This window comes from Scyliorhinus torazame, chromosome 1, assembly GCF_047496885.1.
Source record: "Scyliorhinus torazame isolate Kashiwa2021f chromosome 1, sScyTor2.1, whole genome shotgun sequence".
In the NCBI taxonomy this organism is placed as follows: domain Eukaryota; kingdom Metazoa; phylum Chordata; class Chondrichthyes; order Carcharhiniformes; family Scyliorhinidae; genus Scyliorhinus; species Scyliorhinus torazame.
The window spans coordinates 52,910,570-52,928,063 of NC_092707.1; the positions used below are offsets into that span (position 1 = coordinate 52,910,570).

General features: G+C 43.8%; 1 protein-coding gene across 4 annotated transcripts in view; it reads left to right on the forward strand.

Moving 5' to 3' along the window:
• gal3st1a (galactose-3-O-sulfotransferase 1a) overlaps nucleotides 1-17,494 on the forward strand; it is a 114,545-nt gene that overhangs the window by 87,725 nt on the left and 9,326 nt on the right. For all 4 annotated transcript variants that reach the window (XM_072493085.1, XM_072492904.1, XM_072492996.1 and 1 more), the window contains one exon: nucleotides 10,964-11,112. In XM_072493085.1, the coding sequence (XP_072349186.1) occupies nucleotides 10,964-11,112 (149 nt within the window). The remainder of the gene's footprint in view (nucleotides 1-10,963; nucleotides 11,113-17,494) is intronic.

Sequence of the window (17,494 nt, forward strand, 5' to 3'; positions counted from 1 at the left end):
AGTCAGTATGTAGTTATAGATTGGGATTTACACTCATTCTATCCCGCTGTCACACAGTTATCTTGTAGTTATCGAGTGGGATTCACACCCATTCTATCCCGCTGCCACACAGTTAGTTTGTAGTTATCGAGTGAGTTTCACACCCATTCTATCCCGCTGTCACACAGTCAGTATGTGGTTATATAGTGAGATTTACACCCATTCTATTCCACTGTCACAGTTAGTATGTAGTTATAGTTATAGAGTGAGATTTACACTCATTCCATCCCGCTGTCACACAGTTATCATGAAGTTATAGAGTGAGATTTACACCCATTCTATCCCGCTGTCACACAGTTAGTATGTCGTTATAACGTGAGATTTACACCCATTCCATCCCGCTGTCACACAGTCAGTATGTAGTTATATAGTGAGATTTACACCCATTCTATCCCACTGTCACACAGTTAGTATGTAGTTATAACGTGAGATTTACACTCATTCCATCCCGCTGTCACACAGTTATTATGTAGTTATAACGTGAGATTTACACTCATTCCATCCCGCTGCCACACAGTTAATATGTAGTTATAGAGTGGGATTTACACCCATTCTATCCCGCTGTCACAGTTATCATGTAGTTATATAGTGGGATTTACACTCATTCTATCCCGCTGTCACACAGTTATCATGTAGTTATATAGTGGGATTTACACTCATTCCATCCCGCTGTCACACAGTTATCATGTAGTTATAGAGTGGGATTTACACTCATTCCATCCCGCTGTCACACAGTTATCATGTAGTTATATAGTGGGATTTACACCCATTCTATCCCGCTGTCACACAGTTATCATGTAGTTATAGAGTGGGATTTACACTCATTCTATCTCGCTGTCACACAGTTAGTCTGTGGTTATAGAGTGGCATTTACACCCATTCTATCCCGCTGTCACACATTCATCATGCAGTTATAGAGTGGGATTTACACCTATTCTATCCCGCTGTCACACAGTCAGTATGGAGTTATAGAGTGAGATTCACACCCATTCTATCCCGCTGTCACACAGTGAGTATGGAGTTATAGAATGAGATTCACACCCATTCTATCCCGCTGTCACACAGTTATCATGTAGTTAAAGAGTGGGATTTACACACATTCCATCCCGCTGTCACACAGTCACTATGTGGTTACATAGTGGGATGCACACCTATTCTATACCGCTGTCACACAGTCAGTATGGAGTTATAGAGTGAGATTCACACCCATTCTATCCCGCTGTCACACAGTTAGTATGTAGTTATAGAGTGGGACTTCCACCCATTCTATACCGCTGTCACACAGTTATCATGTAGTTATAGAGTGGGACTCACACCCATTCTATCCCGCTGTCACACAGTCACTATGCGGTTATACAGTGAGATTTACACCCATTCTATCCCACTGTCACACAGTTAGTATGTCGTTATAGAGTGGGATTTACACCCATTCTATCCCGCTGCCACACAGTTAGTATGTAGTTATAGAGTGGGATTTACACCCATTCTATCCCGCTGTCACAGTTATCATGTAGTTATATAGTGGGATTTACACTCATTCTATCCCGCTGTCACACAGTTATCATGTAGTTATATAGTGGGATTTACACTCATTCCATCCCGCTGTCACACAGTTATCATGTAGTTATAGAGTGGGATTTACACTCATTCCATCCCGCTGTCACACAGTTATCATGTAGTTATATAGTGGGATTCACACCCATTCTATCCCGCTGTCACACAGTTATCACAATGTTATACAGTGGGATTCACACCCATTCTATCCCGCTGTCACACAGTTATCATGTAGTTCTCGAGTGGGATTTACCCCATTCTATCCTGCTCTCACACAGTCAGTATGTAGTTATAGATTGGGATTTACACTCATTCTATCCCGCTGTCACACAGTTATCTTGTAGTTATCGAGTGGGATTCACACCCATTCTATCCCGCTGCCACACAGTTAGTTTGTAGTTATCGAGTGAGTTTCACACCCATTCTATCCCGCTGTCACACAGTCAGTATGTGGTTATATAGTGAGATTTACACCCATTCCATCCCGCTGCCACACAGTTAATATGTAGTTATAGAGTGGGATTTACACCCATTCTATCCCGCTGTCACAGTTATCATGTAGTTATATAGTGGGATTTACACTCATTCTATCCCGCTGTCACACAGTTATCATGTAGTTATATAGTGGGATTTACACTCATTCCATCCCGCTGTCACACAGTTATCATGTAGTTATAGAGTGGGATTTACACCTATTCTATCCCGCTGTCACACATTTATCATGCAGTTATAGAGTGGGATTTACACCTATTCTATCCCGCTGTCACACAGTCAGTATGGAGTTATAGAGTGACATTCACACCCATTCTATCCCGCTGTCACACAGTGAGTATGGAGTTATAGAATGAGATTCACACCCATTCTATCCCGCTGTCACACAGTTATCATGTAGTTAAAGAGTGGGATTTACACACATTCCATCCCGCTGTCACACAGTCACTATGTGGTTACATAGTGGGATGCACACCTATTCTATACCGCTGTCACACAGTCAGTATGGAGTTATAGAGTGAGATTCACACCCATTCTATCCCGCTGTCACACAGTTAGTATGTAGTTATAGAGTGGGACTTCCACCCATTCTATACCGCTGTCACACAGTTATCATGTAGTTATAGAGTGGGACTCACACCCATTCTATCCCGCTGTCACACAGTCACTATGCGGTTATACAGTGAGATTTACACCCATTCTATCCCACTGTCACACAGTTAGTATGTAGTTATAGAGTGGGATTTACACCCATTCTATCCCGCTGCCACACAGTTAGTATGTAGTTATAGAGTGGGATTTACACCCATTCTATCCCGCTGTCACAGTTATCATGTAGTTATAGAGTGGGATTTACACTCATTCTATCCCGCTGTCACACAGTTATCATGTAGTTATATAGTGGGATTTACACTCATTCCATCCCGCTGTCACACAGTTATCATGTAGTTATAGAGTGGGATTTACACTCATTCCATCCCGCTGTCACACAGTTATCATGTAGTTATATAGTGGGATTCACACCCATTCTATCCCGCTGTCACACAGTTATCACAAAGTTAGAGAGTGGGATTTACCCCATTCTATCCCGCAGTCACACAGTTGGTATGTTGTTATAGAGTGGGATTCACACCCATTCTATGCCACCGTCACACAGTTAGTATGTGGTTATATCGTGGGATTCACACCCATTCTATCCCGCTGTCACACAGTTATCATGAAGTTATAGAGTGGGATTTACCCCATTCTATCTCGCTGTCACACAGTCAGTATGTAGTTATATTGTGGGATGTACACCCATTCTATCCTGCTGTCACACAGTCAGCATGGTGTTATATAGTGGGATTTGCACCCATTCTATCCCGCTGTCACACAGTTATCATGTAGTTATAGAGTGGGATTTACACTCATTCTATCCCGCTGTCACACAGTTATCATGTAGTTATACAGTGGGATTCACACCCATTCTATCCAGCTGTCACACAGTTAGTCTGTGGTTATAGAGTGGGATTTACACCCATTCTATCCCGCTATCACACATTTATCATGCAGTTATAGAGTGGGATTTACACCTATTCTATCCCGCTGTCACACAGTCAGTATGGAGTTATAGAGTGAGATTCACACCCATTCTATCCCGCTGTCACACAGTGAGTATGGAGTTATAGAATGACATTCACACCCATTCTATCCCGCTGTCACACAGTTATCATGTAGTTAAAGAGTGGGATTTACACACATTCCATCCCGCTGTCACACAGTCACTATGTGGTTACATAGTGCGATGCACACCTATTCTATACCGCTGTCACACAGTCAGTATGCAGTTATAGAGTGAGATTCACACCCATTCTATCCCGCTGTCACACAGTTAGTATGTAGTTATAGAGTGGGACTTCCACCCATTCTATACCACTGTCACACAGTTATCATGTAGTTATAGAGTGGGACTCACACCCATTCTATCCCGCTGTCACAATGTCACTATGCGGTTATACAGTGAGATTTACACCCATTCTATCCCACTGTCACACAGTTAGTATGTAGTTATAGAGTGGGATTTACACCCATTCTATCCCACTGTGACACAGTTAGTATGTAGTTATAGAGTGGGATTTACACTCATTCCATCCCGCTGTCACACAGTTATCATGTAGTTATAGAGTGGGATTCACACCCATTGTATCCCGCTGTCACACAGTTAGTATGGAGTTATAGAGTGAGATTCACACCCATTCTATCCCACTGTCACACAGTCAGTATGTAGTTATATAGTGGGATTTACACCCCAACCATCCCGCTGTCATACAGTCAGCATGGAGTTATAGAGTGAGATTCACACCCATTCTATCCCGCTGTCACACTGTAATCATGTAGTTATATAGTGGGATTTACACCCCAACCATCCCGCTGTCACACAGTTATCATGTAGTTATATAGTGGGATTTGCACCCATTCTATCCCGCTGTCACACAGTTATCATGTAGTTATAGAGTGGGATTCACACCCATTCTATCCCGCTGTCACACAGTCACTATGCGGTTATATAGTGAGATTTACACCCATTCTATCCCGCTGTCACACAGTTATCATGTAGTTATAGAGTGGGATTCACACCCATTCTATCCCGCTGTCACACAGTCACTATGCGGTTATATAGTGAGATTTATACCCATTCTATCCCGCTGTCACACAGTTAGTATGTAGTTATATTGTGGGATTTACACCCATTCTATCCCACTGTCACACAGTTAGTATGTAGTTATAGAGTGGGATTTACACTCATTCTATCACGCTGTCACACAGTTATCATGTAGTTATATAGTGGGATTCACACCCATTCTATCCCGCTGTCAGACAGTTATCATGTAGTTATATAGTAGGATTTGCACCCATTCTATCCCGCTGTCACACAGTTATCTTGTCGTTATAGAGTGGGATTCACACCCATTCTATCCCGCTGTCAGACAGTCACTATGCGGTTATATAGTGAGATTTACACCCATTCTATTCCGTTGTCACACAGTTAGTATGTAGTTATATTGTGGGATTCACACCCACTCTATCCCGCTGTCATACAGTCAGTATGTAGTTAGAGAGTGGGATTTACACTCATTCTATCCCGCTGTCACACAGTTATCATGTAGTTATATAGTGGGATTCACACCCATTCTATCCCGCTGTCACACAGTCACTATGCGGTTATATAGTGGTTTTACACCCATTCTATCCCGCTGTCACACAGTTAGTATGTAGTTATAGAGTGGGATTCACACCCATTCTATCCCGCTGTCACACAGTCACTATGCGGTTATATAGTGAGATTTACACCCATTCTATCCCACTGTCACACAGTTAGTATGTAGTTATAGAGTGGAATTTACACTCATTCTATCACGGTGTCACACAGTTATCATGTAGTTATATAGGAGGATTTGCACTCATTCTCTCCCGCTGTCACACAGTTATCTTGTCGTTATAGAGTTGGATTCACACCCATTCTATCCCACCATCACACAGTTGGTATGTGGTTATGTAGTGGGATTCACACCCATTCTATCCCGCTGTCACACAGTTATCATTAAGTTATAGAGTGGGATTTACCCCATTCCATCCTGCTGTCACACAGTTATCATGCAGTTATATAGTGGGATTTGCACCCATTCTATCCCAGTGACACACAGTTATCATGTAGTTATAGAGTGGGATTCACACCCATTCTATCCCGCTGTCACACAGTCACTATGCGGTTATATAGTGAGATTTACACCCATTCTATCCCGCTGTCACACAGTTAGTATGTAGTTATAGAGTGGGATTCACACCCTATCTATGCCGCTGTCACACAGTTAGTATGTAGTTATATTGTGGGATTTACACCCATTCTATCCCACTGTCACACAGTTAGTATGTAGTTCTCGAGTGGGATTTATTCCCATTCTATCCTGCTGTCACACAGTCAGTATGTAGTTATAGAGTGGGATTTACACTCATTCTATCCCGCTGTCACACAGTTATCTTGTAGTTATCGAGTGGGATTCACACCCATTCTATCCCGCTGCCACACAGTTAGTTTGTAGTTATCGAGTGAGTTTCACACCCATTCTATCCCGCTGTCACACAGTCAGTATGTGGTTATACAGTGAGATTTACACCCATTCTATCCCGCTGTCACACAGTTAGTATGTAGTTATAGAGTGAGATTTACACTCATTCCATCCCGCTGTCACACAGTTATCATGACGTTATAGAGTGAGATTTACACCCATTCTATCCCGCTGTCACACAGTTAGTATGTCGTTATAACGTGAGATTTACACCCATTCCATCCCGCTGTCACACAGTTAGTATGTAGTTATAACGTGAGATTTACACTCATTCCATCCCGCTGCCACACAGTTAGTATGTAGTTATAGAGTGGGATTTACACCCATTCTATCCCGCTGTCACAGTTATCATGTAGTTATATAGTGGGATTTACACTCATTCTATCCCGCTGTCACACAGTTATCATGTAGTTATATAGTGGGATTTACACTCATTCCATCCCGCTGTCACACAGTTATCATGTAGTTATAGAGTGGGATTTACACTCATTCTATCACGCTGTCACACAGTTATCATGTAGTTATATAGTGGGATTCACACCCATTCTATCCCGCTCTCACACAGTTATCATGTAGTTATATAGTATGATTTGCACCCATTCTATCCCGCTGTCACACAGTCACTATGCGGTTATATAGTGAGATTTACACCCATTCTATCCCACTGTCACACAGTTAGTATGTAGTTATAGAGTGGAATTTACACTCATTCTATCACGGTGTCACACAGTTATCATGTAGTTATATAGGAGGATTTGCACCCATTGTCTCCCGCTGTCACACAGTTATCTTGTCGTTATAGAGTTGGATTCACACCCATTCTATCCCACCATCACACAGTTAGTATGTGGTTATGTAGTGGGATTCACACCCATTCTATCCCGCTGTCACACAGTTATCATTAAGTTATAGAGTGGGATTTACCCCATTCCATCCCGCTGTCACACAGTTATCATGCAGTCATATAGTGGGATTTGCACCCATTCTATCCCACTGACACACAGTTATCATGTAGTTATAGAGTGGGATTCACACCCATTCTATCCCGCTGTCACACAGTCACTATGCGGTTATATCGTGAGATTTACACCCATTCTATCCCGCTGTCACACAGTTAGTATGTAGTTATAGAGTGGGATTCACACCCATTCTATGCCGCTGTCACACAGTTAGTATGTAGTTAAATTGTGGGATTTACACCTATTCTATCCCACTGTCACACAGTTAGTATGTAGTTATAGAGTGGGATTTACACTCATTCTATCCCGCTGTCACACAGTTATCATGTAGTTATATAGTGGGATTTGCACCCATTCTCTCGCGCTGTCACACAGTTATCTTGTCGTTATAGAGTGGGATTCACACCCATTCTATCCCGCCGTCACACAATTAGTATGTAGTTATATTGTGGGATGTACACCCATTCTATCCCACCGTCACACAGTTAGTATGTTGTTATATACTGGGATTCACACCCATTCTATCCCGCTGTCACACAGTTATCATGTAGTTATATAGTGGGATTCAAACCCATTCTATCCCGCTGTCACACAGTCACTATGCGGTTATATAGTGAGATTTACACCCATTCTATCCCGCTATCACACAGTTAGTATGTAGTTATAGAGTGGGATTCACACCCATTCTATCCCGCTGTCACACAGTCACTATGCGGTTATATAGTGAGATTTACACCCATTCTATCCCGCTGTCACACAGTTTGTATGTAGTTATAGAGTGGGATTTACACTCATTCTATCACGGTGTCACACAGTTATCATGTAGTTATATAGGAGGATTTGCACCCATTCTCTCCCGCTGTCACACAGTTATCTTGTCGCTTTAGAGTTGGATTCACACCCATTCTATCCCACCGTCACACAGTTAGTATGTGGTTATGTAGTGGGATTCACACCCATTCTATCCCGCTGTCACACAGTTATCATTAAGTTATAGAGTGGGATTTACCCCATTCCATCCCACTGTCACACAGTTATCATGCAGTTATATAGTGGGATTTGCACCCATTCTATCCCGCTGTCACACAGTTATCATGTAGTTATAGAGTGGGATTCACACCCATTCTATCCCGCTGTCACACAGTCACTATGCGGTTATATAGTGAGATTTACACCCATTCTATCACGCTGTCACACAGTTAGTATGTAGTTATATTGTGGGATTTACACTCATTCTATCCCACTGTCACACAGTTATCATGTAGTTATATAGTGGGATTTGCACCCATTCTCTCCCGCTGTCACACAGTTATCTTGTAGTTATAGAGTGGGATTCACACCCATTCTATCCCAACGTCACACAGTTAGTATGTAGTTATATTGTGGGATGTACACCCATTCTATCCCACCGTCACACAGTTAGTATGTGGTTATATAGTGGGATTCACACCCATTCTATCCCGCTGTCACACAGTTATCATGCAGTTATACAGTGGGATTCACACCCATTCTATCCCGCTGTCACACAGTCAGTATGTAGTTATATATTGGGATTCACACCCATTCTATCCCGCTGTCACACAGTTATCATGTAGTTCTCGAGTTTGATTTACCCCATTCTATCCTGCTGTCACACAGTCAGTATGTAGTTATAGAGTGGGATTTACACTCATTCTATCCCGCTGCCACACAGTTATCTTGTAGTTATAGAGTGGGATTCACACCCATTCTATCCCGCTGCCACACAGTTAGTTTGTAGTTATCGAGTGAGATTCACACCCATTCTATCCCGCTGTCACACAGTCAGTATGTTGTTATAGAGTGAGATTCACACCCATTCTATCCCGCTGTCACACAGTTATCATTAAATTATAGAGTGGGATTTACCCCATTCTATCCCGCTGTCGCACAGTTAGTGTGTAGCTATATACTGGGATTCACACCCATTCTATCCCGCTGCCACACAGTCAGTCTGTAGTTCTCTGGTGTGATTTACATCCATCCTATCCCGCTGTCACACAGTTTGTGTGTAGCTATATACTGGGATTCACACCCATTCCATCCCGCTGTCACACAGTCAGTATGTAGTTATATGGTGAGATTTACATCCATTCTATCCCGCTGTCACACAGTTAGTATGTAGCTATATAGTGGGATTCACACCCATTCTATCAAGCTGTCACACAGTTAGTATGTAGTTATAGGGGGATTCACACTCATTCTATCCCGCTGTGTTATACAGTAGCCGCTCAGGTGATTGGACGCTCCTGAATATCGGGATGTTTAGGGGTTTATTTTCCAGGTGTTTTGTTTGATACTCTGCTTCGACCAGAGCCAAGATATGATAATGTAATGAAAAATGCAATCTGATTCAAAAACAGAGCAATTGCCTCTCTTCTGTCGGGCTCCGGATCAAATAGTCCAGGAGAAAGTGAAATAAAACCGACGATGGTGGAATTGTTCAGCAGGTGTTTATGGAGAGAGAGAGCAATAAATGTTATCCTTTTCACTACCCTGGAGAGTGTTTGCGGCTTTGTCCATTTTTATTTCAGCTGTCGAAAGGTACAGGTAGGCGAGGTTGTAAAGCAGGCTTATGGAATCCTCTCCTTCACTGGCAGAGGTATAGAATACAAAAGTAAGGATGTTAATGATGGAATTGTATAAGACACTGGTGAGGCAAAACTGGAAAATTGTGTATAGTCCTGGTCACCACATTAGAGAAAGGACGTTATTGCTTTGGGGAGAGTGCAAAAGAGGCTTACAAGCATGATGCGAGGAGGGCTGGCGAATTGAAACTGGGAGGAGAGATTGGAGGAGTTGGGGTTGTTTCACTTGGAACAGAGTAGGCTGACATGATTGGAGAAGGGTGACATGTTTGAGATATACAAGGAGGAACCTGTTCCCCTTGGCAGAGTTCAAAAAACAGGGACCATCGATTCAAGTTAAGTGTCAGAAGGATTAGAGGGGACATGAGGAAAGATGTTTTCCCACAGAGGATGGTGACTGTCCGAGTTGGTGGTGGAGGTAAAGATACTAAATTCTCCTGGAAAGTACCTGGATCTGCACCGTAAGTGCTGTGAACTGCAGGGCTGTGGGCCGGGTGCAGGAAGATGGGATGAGAAAGGGCATCCGGGGTGTCTTTGAGTCGGCATAGACAAGATGGGCCGATTGGCCCTCTTCTGTACTGTACCATTTGTATAGTCCTATAGTGTCCTACACCAGGCAGCATTTAGTTGTTTTTTGTGAGTTACCTCTGAACGGGAGACAGGGCAGCCTTCAGTTAAACTCAATCGTTAAGGGGATACGTTTTTAAAAAACACTTTAAAACATCTTATTCCTCAGCCACGTCTCCTTTATTGGGGGGCCTGTTTTATTTCTGATCTACTGTTCATGGCGAGAAGTTGCGAGTTGGAGTCAGTGAAGCAGAAAGTGGCTGACGCCGTGCTGTGATGTGTCTGTGGGTCTCCAGCGGTTCAATGTGGATGTGTGACTGGGCAAGTTCCCCAGCTTCACTGGGAGAGGGAGAGAGGGAGGGAGGGAGCACAACAATTAGATGCAGCCAGCTGAGCACAAGAAAGCAGCTCCTCTGAGGGATCCCTGAGCTTCGTGTGACCCAGGGAGCAGGAGATTCCTCTGTCCGAAGCCGGGGTTTCTCTCTCTCTGTTTTTCTTTGCTTCTTTATTTTGACCCGAAGCCTTGGCGATGGGATGCAGGCGGCTGAGGCAGGGAGCTGCAGAATCGACCGCCTCGCTGCGCGGTTTCAGCTGCCTGGCTTCCAAGAAACTGACCTTTGGGCTGTCCTCTTTCCACCAGTCAGGCAAAGGACTACTGCAGGTCATGCTGAAGCAGGTGAAGCAATGGAAGTCGATGTGCAAGGGGCTTGTCCTGGGAACTCTGCTGACAACGTGCATGATCCTCCTGTACTCGTACGCGGCGCCTCCTCACCAGTTCAACCTGCAGGAGTAAGTCCTTTCTCTTCACACTCGGTCTAAGCTTCATGCAGATTTTACTTATGATGTTATTACAGTTTGAAGTGCGATGCAGTATGTAGCACTTGAACAGTGCGTTCATTTATTAAATTAGTTCGAGTAAAGTTTCTAGATGATCCAGTCTGTGTGTGTGTGTGGGGGGGGGGGGGGGGGGCTGATATTCTCTTTAAATAGGAGGTGACCAATGGCTTTATTTGGACAATATACATCTCACTAATTTTCTTTTCACAATGGGTTTCATGACAATCTGTATTCCAAGCTCGCTCCATCACTCCAGGGGAACATGTTCATTTTCTGTTCACCTCGGAGAACATGTTCAGAGAGCGCCCTCTCCTGATAAAATTGAGAATGTTCTTGAGAAAGTGTAATTCAAGAGTTAACTTCGGGATGAAGAATTCCAGCATAATTCTACTCCAATCGTAAAATTATAATCTGCCATTCTGCTTACCAGTGTGCACAATTCCTGGGGTCACCATGGTGGGCAAAAGAACCCTCTGTTACTGAGTCACACAATAAGCATTTAAACAGCACCTTTAAGGTAGTAAAACGTCCCAAAGCCCTTCACAGGAGCGCTGTCCATCTACATTCAGGGGTATTGTCACTGGATAATTAATGCAGAGGCCTGGGCAAGATCTGGGCACCCAAATCCCACCACGCAGAAGGGGAAATTTGAATTCAATAAAAATCTGGAATTAAAAGTCTTAATGATGATCATGAAACCATTGTTGATTGTCGTAAAATGCCCTTTATGGAAGAAAATCTACCATCCTTACCTTGCCTGGCCTAGAGACACAGCAATGTGGTTGACTCTGAATGCTCTTTGAAATGGATGGCAGTTAGGGATGGGCAATTCATTCTGGGCTAGCCAGCAACACCCACATCCTGTAAAAACATTAATATGGAGTCCCACCAGGAGATAAAAAGAGAAAATGCTGGGCGTTACTCAGCAAGTCTGGCAGCATCAGGTCAGAAGTGGGGATATTTCATGATAATTGCACAATGTTCACCACCATTTGCAACCCCTGAGACACTGAAACAGTCCATCTCCAAATGTGACCAGCTCAAATCCAGTTAATAGTCACCACATAATACCGTTTAGGTGACCAATTCGGGGAAAACATTTCTTCTTTGTTCAGCGAAGGCACAAGACTGTGTCATTTAGAGGAGAATATCTGCAATCTGCCGTGACTCCAAATGTTAGGTGGAACAGGCCTCCATGGCTTGGATCAAAGATGGAACTAGCCTTTTTGGCTGTTAGATGGAGAACTAGCCCCATTCCTCAATGAAGGTGCTAGCAGTTATACTGGCCAGTCTCTTTGATATTCCCCTCGTGGATTCTGCTGTCTACCTCTTTCAAATTCCTTGCCTTTAGAAATTATCATTGTATAGTCCCACTGATCTCTGGTAAACAGTGTTTTTGATATTGCCATTCACACCTCAATGTCTCTAGACTCCTGCTAATCTTGTTACTGGGAAAATTGCATCTCATGATGCCTCTAGGTGCCTGCTAGTGTTGTTACTTTTCTGTTATTTTATTTATCTCAAGTACTGAGATAAATAAAATCAAGTACTCAGATAATCACATTAACTTTCCACATTTCCTACACATCCCCTCTTTTTAAGAATAATACATTTTAATTTGAAAGACACTTTAACTTCTGAATGATTTCTTAGCTGTTCCATCTTATCAACCATTACAAAGATTTAAAAATATGCCTCAACAGTGAAATTATACCCCAGAGAATTTTTTCCCAATGTTCCCAAAAGTTTATTTTATACTCGTGATAGAGCGTCCACAATCACGTTTTCTCCCCTGGCCACATGAATGATTTTAAAATCAAATGGCTGTAGCAACGGGCTCCAACGGAATAACCTGGTGTTCCGACCTCAAAACCTTTCCAGAAACATCGGGGGACCATGGTGTGTATATATGATTGTTTCTGCAGGATTACTGACAATGTAAATCTCAAAATGTTGTAATGGCAGTACCAAGCATAAAGTCTCCTTTCCAATGGTGGAATACTTCTGTTGATGGCCATTTAATTTCCTTGAGAAATACTCCTCAGGTTTCTCAATGCCAAGTTCATCTTTCTGCAGCAACACGTACCCACTAAGCATCCACAGCCAGTTTAAACTGCTTGTTGTACTTTAGTGCGGTTAACACTAGTTTTGTTAACACAGTTCTTAAATGTTTGAAAGCCATTTTGTAGTCCTCCATCCAATTAAAGTGCTTCTTTAAGAGCTCTGTGAGTGGTGCTACCACACTGCTAAACTGTCGCATGCACTTGTGATAGAATCTGCTCATTCCCAAAAACCTTGAAATCCCTTTTCTTGTGGTACGATCCGGAAAATCCCAAATGGCCTGTATTTTACATCACGTGGGGCCATTTTATCATTTCCCACAGTAGGTCCCAGATATGAAATTTGGACCATGGGCACTACATTGCCAATAATAATATAATAATCGCTTATTGTCACAAGTAGGCTTCAATGAAGTTACTGTGAAAGCCCTTAGTCGCATTCCGGCACCTGTTCAGGGAGGCCGGTATGGGAATTGAACCCGCGCTGCTGGCATTGTTCTGCATTACAAGCTAGCTGTTTAGCCCACTGTGCTAAACCAGCCCCAATAACATAAGGCTTGAGAGTACAAAAGTGGCACAGATGTTTTTTCAAAATTAAAATTGTTTGTAACTATTTCACATTCACTTTATTCATGGGTGCATCATCATCATTTATTGAGATGAGCTTAGTCGGAGAACTAAATGTACCGGGGCATGCCTCTTGGTTGGCACTCCTGGATGATTATCATAGAATTTACAGTGCAGAAGGAGGCCATTCGGCCCATCGAGTCTGCACCGGCTCTTGGAAAGAGCACCCTACCCAAGGTCAACACCTCCACCCTATCCCCATAACCCAGTAACCCCACCCAACACTAAGGGCAATTTTGGACACTAAGAGCAATTTATCATGGCCAATCCACCTAACCTGCACATCTTTGGACTGTGGGAGGAAACCGGAGCATCCAGAGGAAACCCACGCACACACGGGGAGGATGTGCAGACTCCGCACAGACAGTGACCCAAGCCGGAATCGAACCTGGGACCCTGGAGCTGTGAAGCAATTGTGCTATCCACAATGCTACTGTGCTGCCCTTATAGGAGAGTTAGGGACATTTCCCTTATGTGAAAGGAACAATATTGTGCTTTTTAAATTCAAAGTTCCTGTTAGTGTCCAGTGTTGTCCTTACCACTGTGTGGGACATGACTGGCCTTCCCTTCCATGTATGGTCGAGGACCTTGACCGAGTGCAATCTCAGTAGGGATAATTGAAATGTTATATGTGAACTCGATATCCGCTTAGCACTGTGCCAGCCATACACTAAGACGGACACACCTTCGATGGTAATGACACTGCCCTTTAGGCTTCTAATTTTCTTACCTTGACTGACTGCCCCTACCACAGATCCCCACCACACCCAGGCTGGCAGACACTTCCTACTATCCTACTCCATGCCCCTGACTCCCCCTATCCCTAACCTCCCCTGGGTTCCTGTTCCGCTGCTTCATGCCCCTACCCCACCCTCTGTCCTCCCTTGGATCCCTCTCCCACTCCTCTGTGCCAGCAGTATCACTCCACAACTCCCCTCATCACTGACGCACGCTTGCCACTCCCAAGCCCCCAAGCTAGCTGCCATTCTCCTGCTTCCCTCCCTTGTACCATCCAGTTAAACAAGAAAATCTGCTGCCCTTACACACCATTGCACAAAGCCGGCAGGCGAACACACACTGCTGCTTTTACCTCTGGACCTCAACCCACTACCGGGAAATCACAATTTTACATCCACCTAATTAACTCATCCTACCTGACACAGTTCCCATTCCTGTGGGCTCCATAAAATCCCACCCTGTGACTCAAAGCCAGAGTTTTAACATGTCTAAAACCTCCTACCAGGTATGTGAACTGGATCCTTTGAAATAAGGATTAAAATCTTAACTGCTATGTGTCAGTAAGGGCACTTAAGATGCTGTTCAGCAGCACGGTATAATAGTGGTTAGCACAATTGCTTCACAGCTCCACGGTCCCATGTTCGATTCCCGGCTTAGGTCACTGTCTGTGCGGAGTCTGCACGTTCTCCCGGTGTGTACGTGGGTTTCCTCCGGGTGCTCCGGTTTCCTCCCACAGTCCAAAGATGTGCAGGTTAGGTGGACTGGCCATGCTAAATTGCCCTTCGTGTCCAAAATTGCCCTTAGTGTCGGGTGGGGTTACTGGGTTATGGGGATAGGATGGAGGTGTGGGCTTGGGTAGGGTGCTCTTTCCAAGAGCTGGTGCAGGCTCGATGGGTCGAATGGCCTCCTTCTGCACTGTAAATTCTATGTTCGGAACCACATACACCAAGAAAAGCCCAGGCTCATTCACTGTTCTGTGCTAAACCAATTTAAGTTGAGTCTATGTGAGGGGTGCTATACGTGGCCTTGCTATCCTCCCTGGGCTAGTGAACAAGGTTTTAAAAAATTAGTCAAGGACATTACCCCATCAGGTGGAAATTATCGGGGAGACCTACACCAATGGGGTAAGTATGCACAAGGGTGCAGCCTCATTAAGCTTTCAGGGTGGCACAGTGGTTAGCACTGCTGCCTCACAGCACCAGGGACCTGGGTTCAATTCCAACCTTGGGTAATTGTCTGTGTGGAGTTTCCACATTCTCCCAGTGTCTGCATGATTTTCCTTTGGGTGCTCTGGTTTCCTCCCAAAATTCCCCTTAGTGTCCAGAGATGTGCAGGTTAGATGGGGTTATGGGGGTTACAGGTGGGGGAGTGGGCCTAGGTAGAGTGTTCTTTCAGAGGGTAGGCTCAGATCTGATGGGCTGAATGGCCTCCTTCTACACTATAGGAATCCTATGATTCTATTCTTCCATAGTACATTCAAATGAAGGTTGCATTGAGTTAAATCAAGTCTGCAGCGCATAAACCGGACAGGCATTTATGATCCACACAAACCTCATCCCATCTTATGTCATTTTCATTTTCATTTCATTTCATTTTTCATTTCATTTCATCTAACCTCATCAGCATATTCCTCTATTCATTCTAGATTATGATCTAGAATGTGGTGGAAGTGGATGCAATAGGAACCTTTCAAAATGGAATTGGATATGTCTTTGAACACGTGAAGATAAAATGGGGAAAGAGTACGGGCATGTGACTAATTGGACAGCTCCACCAAAGGGCTAGCAAAAGCCAGATAGGCCAAATGGCCTCCTCTGCTGTACCACTGTACTGGAGTGGGAGGGTAGATCCTTTTAACACATGCAGAGATAACAGGGATGTCGGCCATCGTTTTTATAAAGAGCTCTGATCCATTACAGATTAAATAATCAATCAATACTGGTTTATGTTTAGGAAATAAATTGCATCTGAGATGTTTAAGTGTAAAATTAGAGTTTCCACCCAACAAGGACAGGTCCAACAGCTCCACCATTAATTAACGTCATGCTGTCTCGAGAGGTTTTAACACCATCATTGGGACACTGAAATTATTTTGATGTTTATAATGTTCCATTAATACTGGCTGTGCAATGTCTAATTAAAATGTTACTGCTGAAAAAATAATCCTTTGTATTATCATAGAATTTATCATAGAATTTAAAGTGCAGAAGGAGGCCATTCGGCCCATCGAGTCTGCACCGGCTCTTGGAAAGAGCACCCTACCCAAGGTCAACACCTCCACCCTATCCCCATAACCCAGTAACCCCACCCAACGCTAAGGGCAATTTTGGACATTAAGGGCAATTTATCATGGCCAATCCACCTCACCTGCACATCTTTGGACTGTGGGAGGAAACCGGAGCACCCGGAGGAAACCCACGCACACACAGGGAGGATGTGCAGACTCCGCACAGACAGCAATCCAAGTCGGAATTGAACCTGGGACCCTGGAGCTGTGAAGCAATTGTGCTATCCACAATGCTACCGTGCTGCCCATTATTGTGAAATTCTAATCAGCATTGCCTTGTATCCCATGCGGAGGCAGTGGCGTAGTGATACTGTCACTGGGCTAGTAATCCAGAAACCCAGAGCCAGGCTCTGGGGACTCGGGTTCAAATCCCGCCATGGTAGATGGTGAAATTTGAATTTGTTAAAAAAACAATCTGGAATTAAAATCTAAAGGACCACGAAACCATTGTCACTTGTGGTAAAAACCATTCTGGTTCACTAATGCCCTTCAGGGAATTAAATCTGCTGTCCTTACCTGGGTCTGGCCTACATGTGACTCCAGATCCCTCCGGGATGAGCAATAAATTCTGGCCCAGCTAGCGATGCCCATGAACGAAGAAAAAAAAAAATGCAGATTTATG